At 37.2% G+C, this 12,115-nt stretch overlaps 1 protein-coding gene across 1 annotated transcript in view; it reads left to right on the top strand.

Moving 5' to 3' along the window:
* LOC126237383 (intraflagellar transport protein 88 homolog) overlaps nt 1-12,115 on the top strand; it is a 97,045-nt gene that overhangs the window by 65,038 nt on the left and 19,892 nt on the right. Inside the window, exons 11-14 of the mRNA XM_049947470.1 lie at nt 47-233; nt 8,390-8,537; nt 9,441-9,552; nt 9,630-9,864. Of these exons, the coding sequence (XP_049803427.1) occupies nt 47-233; nt 8,390-8,537; nt 9,441-9,552; nt 9,630-9,864 (682 nt within the window). The remainder of the gene's footprint in view (nt 1-46; nt 234-8,389; nt 8,538-9,440; nt 9,553-9,629; nt 9,865-12,115) is intronic.

Below are 12,115 nucleotides of genomic sequence, written 5' to 3'. Positions count from 1 at the left end.
GTTCAGTATGAATATTGCTTCTATGTAACACCTACCTCTTTTACAGCAAGGTGATGTTGAACTGGCTGAGAAATGTGCTGAAAAAGCTCGTGAAGCTGACAGCTATAATTCTGCTGCTTTTGTAAATCTTGGCAATTGCAGCTTGTCCAAAGGAGATGCAGATACTGCAAAGGAGCTCTACATATGTGCTCTTGAAAATGATGCATCATGTGTGGAAGCTCTTTACAATCTTGGTTAGTATAACTGCATAAATTCTTAAATTATAAGTGGACAAAGAAAGTTTCCAGATTTAGTGTTCATTTAGTAATAAGGAAAAAGCAGGAAGGCTTGTCTTCTTCCACCTCTTCATACTGATTCTTGGTACATATTTAATCTTTTGCCGCCGGCCGCGGTGGTCTAGCGGTTCTGGCGCTGCAGTCCGGAACCGCGGGACTGCTACGGTCGCAGGTTCGAATCCTGCCTCGGGCATGGGTGTGTGTGACGTCCTTAGGTTCGTTAGGTTTAAGTAGTTCTAAGTTCTAGGGGACTTATGACCTAAGATGTTGAGTCCCATAGTGCTCAGAGCCATTTGAACCATTTTTTAATCTTTTGCCCCTGTAAACACTGTCTTCCAAATAAAGATTTTCTGACCAAGAAACCCTTCAAGTTCTCCACATTCTGCTGAAGTTCCTCTTACCAGTGACACACCTGTTAATCAGTTACTTCTTCTGTTATACTTGTTGAGACAGTGAAGCAAAATTAAATGTACACCCTCAAAACACGAGTACCTCCAGTACACCATCAGTGATCATGAGTTTCTTTTGTTGGCAGCTTCAGAGATATATTAGTAGGAAAGTAACCTTTACAGTAGACTGTTCCACCTTGAAAGCCTACCTGCATGCACCTGATTGCCCACAGGGTGGGTGAACAGCTAACACGCAGGCCATCAGGCAGCCACCCCATAGCTTAAGTGATTGTACTACCCTGGCCAAACATTCACAAGTGCCAGGTGCGCTTATGCAGAATATACGAGGGTAATCCCAAAAGTAAGGTCTCCTATTTTTTTATAAGTACATAGACCTGTTTATGCCTACAATGGTTTACATCAGTTTACAGCTTGAACATTTAGCTATTTTTTGACATAATCACCATTTCCGTCGATGCATTTTTGTAGACGCTGTGGCAGTAGTTGTATGCTCATGTCATACCAGCTCGCCGTGTTCAGAAAGTTATGAACCTCTTCTTTCACTTCGTCGTCAGAGCTAAATCACTGTGACCACAATTAACACTGACAGGTACTGTGAGACTCTGAAAAAACTCAAACGGGAAATTCAGGACCGGAGAACAGGAATGTTGAGCTAGGGCGTACACATTGTCCATGACAATGCTCACCCACATATCGCTCGGCAAACTGTTGCTCTCCTGCAACAGTTTCAATGCAACATAATCACCCATCCATCCTATAGTCTTGACTTGGCACCCAGTGACTATCACCTGTTCCCTACATTAAAAGAACATTTGCCCGGAAAGCAATTCAGCTCCGATGATGAGGTGAAAGAAGAGGTTCATAACTGTCTGAACAGCGTGGCGGCGAGCTGGTATGACATGGGCATACAAAAACTGCCACAGCTTCTACAAAAATCCATTGACAGAAATGGTGATTATGTCAAAAAATAGCTAAATGTTCAAGCTGTAAACTGATGTAAACCATTGTAGAAGTAAACAGGTCTATGTACTTATAAAAATAATAGGAGACCTTACTTTTGGGATTACCCTCATATGTCTTTACTAACTGTGTCTGCCCAGCAGGTGAGCTATGAGGCTCTCCTGGGTGCCTATGCCGCATGGTGCAGCGCTGGAAAAGCATGCTCTAGTGCCTAAGACAGTGGATTTTTCAGCCAGTTGCATGACAGAACAGTTGTCCTATGAAAACATTAAAATTCACCACTTTTGTCATAGGTAATTGAAATCATGTGAGTGAAATATATGTGTGATTATATATATTTAACAAGTTAGTGCTTTCTTTGTCTTTAGTAACTAGTCTTAAGTTGGTTTGAAAACCCCTCCTGAGGACACCACATTACCATAGGCACCTTCAGTGTTGGATGGGAGGGTTTGTGTTCCTCAGTGAGACTGGAGCCTATGTCAGAAGTAGTATAGCTGCTGCCAGGACCACCCATACCAGACAAGTCTCAGCAGAGGGGCATTGCAAAGAGTGTTTCACAACTTGGGGAAGGATGATGGGCTCCCCCCCCCCCCTCCCCTTCAGAGTACTCTGGGGGGAGGGGGGGAGGGAAGTCCTTTAACTCCAAAGTGTACTGATGAGACAAATGGCTGTTGAGGTAAAACAGTCTGTAGCAGGCAGTCTCTGTGCACCTACCATCACAAGACAGCACATAGGACATTGCCTACTGACACAATGTCTCCTCTTCTGGCAGAGGAGCAAGTTTCTGGTGTACCATTTTCGTTTCAGCAGGTTTGGCTGTTTGTGTTTGATATACAGAAGTAAGGGCACTCTTCGGTTTGACTGGAGACCTGCCCACCATCCTCGCAATGCCAACAACAGTGTAACATGGATTCTGAAATTTTTTGAACTGTTGGATCTCGTCCCTAAAGTGCAGGAGAGGGGAGGTCAGCGTGTTCTAAATCTATAGGATGCCAAGACAGTTTAGCATTTTTATTACTCGATTTTCACTCTTGTAGTTGTATCATGGTGGTTATATTTTATAATTGATAGGTGGACTTTAATGCATTTTAAACAACTCTCTCTGTGAGGACAGCCTTTGTCTCCCCACCATGAGAATGCCATGCTGACACTTTATAAGAGCACTGATGACCATGCTGTTGAGTGCCCCACATCCACCACCACCACCACCACCACCACCACCATCATTATTCTGGCAATTTTACATTGTCCAGTACGATTTTATTCTATTTTCTGCCCAGAAGGATAATCTTTAGTGTCAGATTGTTGGATTACTCTCTTCAGCATTTCCAGAGCTTTGCATTAATGTATAGTGGACATCTCCTTACTCTTTCATTTCCTCTGTGTGTAGTGTTTTCCTCTTCTGGGTGTATGTGCTTATAGCTATGAAATCACAGATAGTTGCTTACATTTATAGGGTGTAGAATAATAACTGCTACAAGTCACAGTAAAATGTCATTTCATTTAATACATGACTAGTTTTTGGTTTGTGCCCATCTTCAGGTGGTTTACAATCAGTTACATGTTTCCATACTCTATGTTGGAAATCAGTATAGCTGGAGTATCCATATCATTTCCATGTTATATTTATCACATGTGCTTCTGAAGTTAACTAACATCTAAAGTGACACCACTGTATAAAAGGCGTAATGTGGAAGTATCAATAATTACCATGGTAACTAATATAAAATTAATGTGCAAAAACGCAAAATATTTTTGTGAAAAACATGATAAATATAATGTGAAAATGATATGGATACTCCAGCTATATTGATTTCCACCTCTGAGTATGGAAACGTGTAAATGAATGTAAATTACTTGAAGATGAGCATAAGACCGAAATCAGTTGTATATAAAATTAAATTGCCTTCCATTGTGAATAGTAGTGGCTATTATTCTACAACCTATAAAGGAACAGTCATGGGGTTCAGCTGAATTCATTGTGGATAAAATTCACATGCTTACATTTACCATACTTCATGTCCGCATGTAATGGAATCTGTTCTTTTTTTAACAGCTATGCTCATGCCACACGAGAGAGACACTGAATATTGTGTCACATTGTGTAACTAGCAACTATACATCTTTGGTAACCATAAAATCTCATGAACACAATATCGGAAGTAACACCAACCAAGTTTAATTCTACTTCCACATGAAGACATCCCCAAAACACTGAATGAAGTACAGAATGGTACAAAGTCTCTTAATCATAGAATACATCAATATACGTTTAGTATTCACTTATTGACACAGGGGTGTTTTGATATCTACTTTCTGGTAGAATCGGATACAGAAAATTGATTATCATTCTTATATACAGTTGAGGTGCTTATTCTTTGATGACTTGTTAATAAATGGTAAAGGATCTAAGAGACACATAAATTTGCTCATCTAAATGGGAGTAAGTGCTTCTTGTTGAAATGGAACAGTAGTAAACGTAGGCATAAATAAATTTTTTATTGGATTTTGCGTTAGAAAAGGATATTTGCAAATAGTTAAACAATACCAACTTAATGGTGCTGTACATAATAACCTGTCTAAGCCATCTGACAAATTATACAAATATTACCAGAATATATTGTATTTGAGAAATAACTTCAGTAAGTAAATATCTCCTTAAAAAGGAAAAGAAAAAATATTTTATAATGTAGCTTCTTATCCCTAAAAGAAAAAGTCTTTTCGTCGTTGCACTCAAAGATTATTTAAATGTAGCTGAGGGAATTGCTGGGCACAGCAGAAATATCCTGCTGAAGTGTTAACACTGATGTAGCTGATGTGGATGAGGAGCTGCAGTGGACACAATATTTAAGCAAATCTCAGACAGTGAGAAATGAGCCATATATCCCAGTTTTTATTGATGTGCACATGCACTCGTTACAGTCATAAATAAGTGCAAGCATTATTTGTCAATATTGCAGACATTTTTCTGTCAAAATGAGTCAACAGAAAGCGTGGAAGGAATTGATGTGGTTCTGCATTTCAGCAGCAGTTTTGTATGATGATAAAATTAATATCATTGTTTATTAAAACATTTTAGGCAATTACATGTCTTCTGCACCATGACAACAGTCTGACCTTGTGAGTACCAGCATATTATCTTGACCAATGCAAGGACGTTTACTTTTTGGTTTGAAGAACGTATAGTGTTTCCTGGAATGATCTCAAAATCATGACCAGAGCTCCATCAGCCATCTTTAGGATGAACCAGAGCACTGAATGCAGCAGATCAGTTCATCCAAAAGCTGAGCAACAACTATTCACAAATTTTTCTTTAGGGAGAAAGAATACAGAGTCCTCTTTTGCTGTATGAGAAATCATTACCTAATCTAATTCCCACAGCATCACCCGACTTAATTCGACTACATTCCATAATCCTCGTTTTGATTTTGTTGATGTTCATCTTATATCCTCCTTTCAAGACACTGTCCATTCCGTTCAACTGCTCTTCCAAGTCCTTTGCTGTCTGTGACACAATTACAATGTCATCGGCGAACCTCAAAGTTTTTGTTTCTTCTCCATGGATTTTAATACCTACTCCAAATTTTTCTTTTGTTTCCTTTACTGCTTGCTCAACATACAGATCGAATAACATCGGGGAGAGGCTACAACCCTGTCCCACTCCCTTCCCAACTGCTGCTTCCCTTTCATGCCCCTCGACTCTTAAAACTGCCATCTGGTTTCTGTACAAATTGTAAATAGCCTTTCGCTCCCTGTATTTTACCCCTGCCACTTTTAGAATTTGAAAGAGATTATTCCAGTCAACATTGTCAAAGGCTTTCTCTAAGTCTACAAATGCTAGAAACGTAGGTTTGCCTTTCCTTAATCTTTCTTCTAAGATAAGTCGTAAGGTGAGTATTGCCTCACGTGTTCCAACATTTCTACGGAATCCAAACTGATCTTCCCCGAGGCTGGCTTCTACCAGTTTTTCCATTCATCTGTAAAGAATTCGCGTTAGTATTTTACAGCTGTGACTTATTAAACTGATAGTTCGGTAATTTTCACATCTGTCAACACCTGCTTTCTTTGGGATTGGAATTCCTATATTCTTCTTGAAGTCTGAGTGTATTTCCCCTGTCTCATACATCTTGCTCACCAGATGGCAGAGTTTAGTCATGACTGGCTCTCCCAAGGCCGTCAGTAGTTCTAATGGAATGTTGTCTACTCCCGGGGCCTTGTTTTGACTCAGGTCTTTCAGTGCTCTGTCAAACTCTTCACGCAGTATCATATCTCCCATTTCATCTTTATCTACATCCTCTTCCATTTCCATAATATTGTCCTCAAGTACATTGCCCTTGTATAAACCCTCTATATACTCCTTCCACCTTTCTGCTTTCCCTTCTTTGCTTAGAACTGGGTTTCCATCTGAGCTCTTGATATTCATACAACTGGTTCTCTTATCTCCAAAGGTCTCTTTAATTTTCCTGTAGGCAGTATCTATATTACCTCTAGTGAGATAAGCCTCTACATCCTTACATTTGTCCTCTAGCCATCCCTGCTTAGCCATTTTGCACTTCCTGTCGATCTCATTTTTGAGACGTTTGTATTCCTTTTTGCCTGCTTCATTTACTGCATTTTTATATTTTCTCCTTTCATCAATTAAATTCAATATTTCTACCATTACCCAAGGATTTCTACTAGCCCTCATCTTTTTACCTACTTGATCCTCTGCTGCCTTCACTACTTTATCCCTCAGAGCTACCCATTCTTCTTCTACTATATTTCTTTCCCCCAATCCTGTCAATTGTTCCCTTATGCTCTCCCTGATACTCTCTACAACCTCTGGTTTAGTCAGTTTATCCAGGTCCCATCTCCTTAAATTCCCACCTTTTTGCAGTTTCTTCAGTTTTAATCTACTTCATACTATTAGTATTGTTATTTCAGATAAAAAAAAAAAAAAATTGACATGTTCCACATCCACGAGGATCTCCTCAGCATGGATCTATGGAACGAAAAACTAATCTAATCTAATATAAATAGTAAGGTGTTTCAGGGAAAGTCCAGAGAAGAAATATGTCATTATCTTGATTGCACTTTGGACTAATAGGATTTATTATATGAGCACATCATATATTCACAGTAGGAATAGATGTTGACACACGAGCATACTTTACATCAGCAACAATAATTATTGCTGTACCTACAGGAATTAAGGTATTCAGATGATTGATAATACACGATTTACTCTACTTAATTTATTTGTTTGTATATCTCCGTTATCAGAGAATCTTTTTAGAGTTATAATTCTCAAGATTTATAATTATAAAATATTTCAGGTCAAGGTGCAGCTTATAATTAAGATGGATGCGCACAGGCGCGCGCGCGCACACACACGCACGCACGCACGCACGCACGCACGCACGCACACACACACACACACACACACACACACACACACACACACACACTGATAGATAGAGAGAGAGAGAGAGAGAGAGAGAGAGAGAGAAGGATGATCCAGGAGGAATGTCACATAAGTAATTATACATGTGAAAATAAACCAAAAAACCCCTCGAACATGTGTCTGATTGTTACGGAACTGGATATAGTTGATGACTACACACATCGGTGAATGACTATGAAGACAAGTATGAATATTATTTTTATACTGTGTGCTAACTGTGAGTTGGCTCTGTAGGCCTGGGTCAGTAGAAGTCAGAAGACTTTGGCCGGTAGCCATTTGTACTGTGTGAGATAACAATTGTTGCCTGCTGTGTTGTTGTTTTTGTACTTCACTGTTCTCACTGTTTACATATGATAAAAGTACATAATTGTTGTAGTTAGGATGTTTATTAAAAATGTTGTTACATATCACAATTTCAGTACAGGTTACAAACAAAATTAAGTGATCTTTATCTTTGTGAATGATTTCTGCTGTCATGAAAACATATAGCACTAGCAAGGCTCCTGCTCTGCAGGAGGGAGATGGGGCTTTATTTATCCATGGATTTAAGACTGTATAGTGCAAAAAATATATTGGAACATTCTTTAATTACTACACACATTTCTTGAATATTTTTACATACATCATTTTAGCAAAAAGTTATATTACACAGAATTTTATTACTCTGACACTTAACAAAAACAATCTTAATTGGTGCCACATTTTTTTTTATTTTTACTTTTATTTACTCTCCCTTGCTGTATATAAAAACAAAACTGTAGCACCAATTAACATTGTTTTTGTAAATTGTATAGGGTAATAAAATATTATGTAATATTACTTTTCGCTAAAATGATCTGCGTACAACAAATTCAAGAAAAGGGTATAATAATTAAGCAGTGGCCCAATATCATTTGTAGACTGTACAGTCCTAGTTTCACAGGATCAATAAATGAGTAAATAAATAAATAAACCCCCACTTGGGCGTACCTTCAGCAGAACAGGCACCCTACCTGTGCTTCATGCTTCCACGAAAGCAGAAATCATGAATATAGCTAAAGATCGCTTAAATGTTGTTTGTAATCAGGACTGAAATCATGGCCCCTTCATCCTGTGGTGGTTTATGTAGGGGTCAGACTCAGTTCGTCCACTCCATCTAGCTTATAGTTAGCACACTGTGTGTAGTACTGACGTAGCAATTGTTTAGTGGATAAATTACAAACACTCTTTCTTTTATGTTGCATTATTTTTTCTAAACTCCACAACATGAAAGGTTTTATGAATAGTATATGTGTAATGATGAATATTCATCTTCTGTTCAGGTTTGGTAAACAAGCAATTAGGATTGTATGATGAAGCTCTGGAATGCTTTTTCAAACTTCAGACAATTGTGAAGCATCATCCACAAGTTCTTTATCAGCTAGCCAACCTCCATGAACTTGTTGGTGATGTTGATCAGGCGACTGAATGGTATGTTAACTACAGATTATGAATACCTATGTATGTTTTTTGTTTTGAGACACTTATTCATAATAATCACAAGTAAAAAATTTATTGTGTTGGTTTCAAAGCATCCAGTATTTTAAAAATGAATAGTTGCTCATAATCGCAATAGAAATATGTCATTCCACTGTCACGAATAAAAAAAAATAACTTTCTGCAGTTTGTTTTATGAAATCTTCTAGATTACAGGACTAGTGAATCTATTAGATCTTTTTGTATCCCTCAGTTTTCTGATGCCTAATAAATGTACTTTTTACCTGTTATGTGTTTGGATTGGTAACCTAATTGACTTTATGCACATGTAAAAGCTTTAACATGTGACCTAACTGGTGCCATGTCTGATCATTTTTCCCATTGTTGCATCTTATAAATCTGCCTGATGGTTTTTCCCTATATTACAACATTCATGTACTCCAATGTCATGATCGTTAAAGAAAAATAAACAATGACATTGTTTAAACAACTGCTCCATTATATGCTGTAAATGTCTTGTTGAACATACAAAAAACTAAGATAGGAAAATTTAGATTTTGATTTCACCTTTACTTCTGCTAATTTCTCAAGGTTTATTTATTTGCTTCTCTATTTTTCATCCTTAATAGATGTTACAGAGAACAGATGAAGAGCTAAACAAAAATGCAAAGCTAAATTTTAATATGTATTATGATTTCTTTTCTGTATTCGTAATAGTGATGAGCTTGCCTCTTTGACACAGCTAAAGGACTTAGAAACATGGCTCTCCAAAGTACTTAGTATTTTAAAATTTCTGAGTCACAAAAAATTAGGAGCAGATAAAACCCATACTCGACAGTCACCAGCATGCAAGCAAATTTGGAAATTTTTTTCTTTAATTTCCTCATTTGTTAACAGGTATCTACAACTTATTGGCATTGTGCCCACTGATCCAGGTGTCTTGCAAAAAATGGGAGAAATGTATGACAATGAAGGGGATAAACAGCAAGCCTTTCAATATCATTTTGATGTAAGTATATTTTTCCGTAAGCATCTGCTCATTCTAACTGTTTGGACACATTTGCTGATGTATTGTACTGTTTGCAGTCATATCGTTATTTTCCATCAAATTTTGAAGTTATTGATTGGCTTGGATCATACTCAGTTGAAATGCAAGTTGCAGAGAAAGCCATAAATTACTTTGAACGAGCAGCACTGATGCAGCCAGATGAAGTAAAGTGGCAGTTGATGGTAGCCTCATGCCATAGACGGAGTGGAAACTATCATCAAGCTCTAAATTTGTACAAGGAAATTCACCACAGATTTCCAGATAATATAGAATGTGAGTTAAACCTTAATAAATTCGATAATGAAGTTTGTCTGTCTGTCTGTCTGTTTATTCAGTGTTATTTGTTTGATTTGCTCATATGACCACTCATATTGTATTACTTGAAAGGGCACTCAGTAAAACTTTGACAAATCTTTAGAGATGTTGTCAGTATAAAAAGATCTTTTGGCATCCCTAAAGTATCACGTGTCCTCCGAGCAATTACATAGGATATGAATAGTTACTCACATTGTGTCTAAGTAAGCTTTTTTTGCTCTCTTACTTCATGGTTTGAGTGAAGTTGTCCATATTGGTAGCATCTTTCAAAAATGCGTAATTGCAACTGAAGATGTTCATTGTGAAATAAATGTGTAATGTGAACACAAATATTTTACTAAAATGGGAAATGATTGTAGAAAATTACATTCATACATCCAAATTAAGGAAGTAAACTCATTACTTTTGATGTAGTCATTCAATTTTTGAATATACTGTTTATGATAGACATGAGAATATTGCTACATCTGAGTGAATTATTTATAATATACTCATTCTTTTAGTGAATATTCACAAAAGGCATTAAAATTCATAAATGTTATAGTAATAACTCCACAAACAGCTGTATCTTCAACCAATTTGACTAAGGCTTATAGCCACATCATCAGGAGCACATCTGAACAATAAAAAATGACAGTTACTGCAGCCCTGTATATCAAAGTAAACAAACAGCTGCCAATATGATATCCTTGGAGTAGTGAAGCAATTTAAATCACCTAATAAAAGCAAGTCTTCCAGTCCAGACTGTATACCAGATAGGTTCCTTTTAGAGTATGCTGATGCAGTAGCTCCATATTTAACAATCATATACAGCTGCTCACTTGACAAAAGATCCATACCCGAAAACTGGAGAGTTGCACACGTCACTCCAGTATTCATGAAAGGCAATAGGAGTAATCCACTAAATTACAGGCCCATATCAATTAACATTAATCTGCAGCAAGATTTTGGAACATATATCGTGTTCTAACATTATGAATTACTTCAAAGAGAACAACGGTCTATTGACACACAGTCAACACGAATTTAGAAATCATTGTTCTTGTGAAACACAACTAGCTCTTTATTCATGTGAAGTGTCAAATGCTATTGTCATGGGATTTCAAATTGATTCTGTATTTCTAGATTTCCAGAAAGCTTTTGACACTGTACTTCACAAGACTTATAATCAAATTGTGTGCCTGGGGAATATCATCTCAGTTATGAGACTGGATTAATGATTTCTTGTCAGAAATGTCAGAGTTCATAGTAAATCATGGAAAGTCATCAAGAAAAGCAGAAGTGATTTCTGGTGTTCCCCAAGATAGTGTTCTAGGCTCTCTGCTGTTCCTTATCTATATAAAAGATTTAGGAGACAATGTTAGCAGCCATTTTTGGTTGTTTACTAGATAATAAATGACAGCATCATATGCAAAGTTATCAGCAGACAAAACAAATTTCAAAACTGTTTAGAAAAGATATCTATATGGTGTGCAATTAGCAGTTAACCCTAAATAATGAAAAGTATGAGGTCATCCACATGAGTTCTAAAAGGAATCCATTAAACTGCAGTTACAAAATAAATCAATCAAATCTAAAGGCCATAAATGCAACTAAATATGTAGGAATTACAATTACAAATGACTTAAATTGGAAAAAATACATAGAAAATGTTGTGCGGAAGGCGAACCAAAGACTGTGATATATTGGCAGAATGCTTAGAAGATGCAACAGATCTACTAAAGAAACTGCCTACAATACTCTTGTCCATTCTCTTGTGGAGTACTGCTGTGTGTTGTTGTATCCTTACCAGCTAGGATTAATGGAGTATATTGAGAAAGCTCAAAGAAGGGCAGCACCTTTTGTATTATTGAGAAATAGAGGAGAGATTATCAAGGACATGATAAGGATTTGGGTTGGACGTTTTTAAAACAAGAGCATTTCTTGTTGTGGTGGGATCTTCTCACAAAATTTCACTCACCAACTTCCTCCCCAGAATGCAAAAATATCTTGTTGATGCAGACCTACATAGGGAGAAATGATCATCATAATAAAATAAGGGAAATCAGAAGTTGCACAGAAAGATACAGATGTTAGTATTTTCCACGCAATGTTCAAGAGCAGAATAATAGAGAATTATTGTGAAGGTGGTTTGATGAACCCTCTGCGAGGCATATAAGTGTGATTTGCACAGTATTAATGTAGATGTAAAATACCAGGGCCAGAAGCA

Source organism: Schistocerca nitens, chromosome 1, assembly GCF_023898315.1.
Source record: "Schistocerca nitens isolate TAMUIC-IGC-003100 chromosome 1, iqSchNite1.1, whole genome shotgun sequence".
NCBI lineage: Eukaryota > Metazoa > Arthropoda > Insecta > Orthoptera > Acrididae > Schistocerca > Schistocerca nitens.
This window is presented reverse-complemented; position numbering and strand designations above follow the sequence as displayed.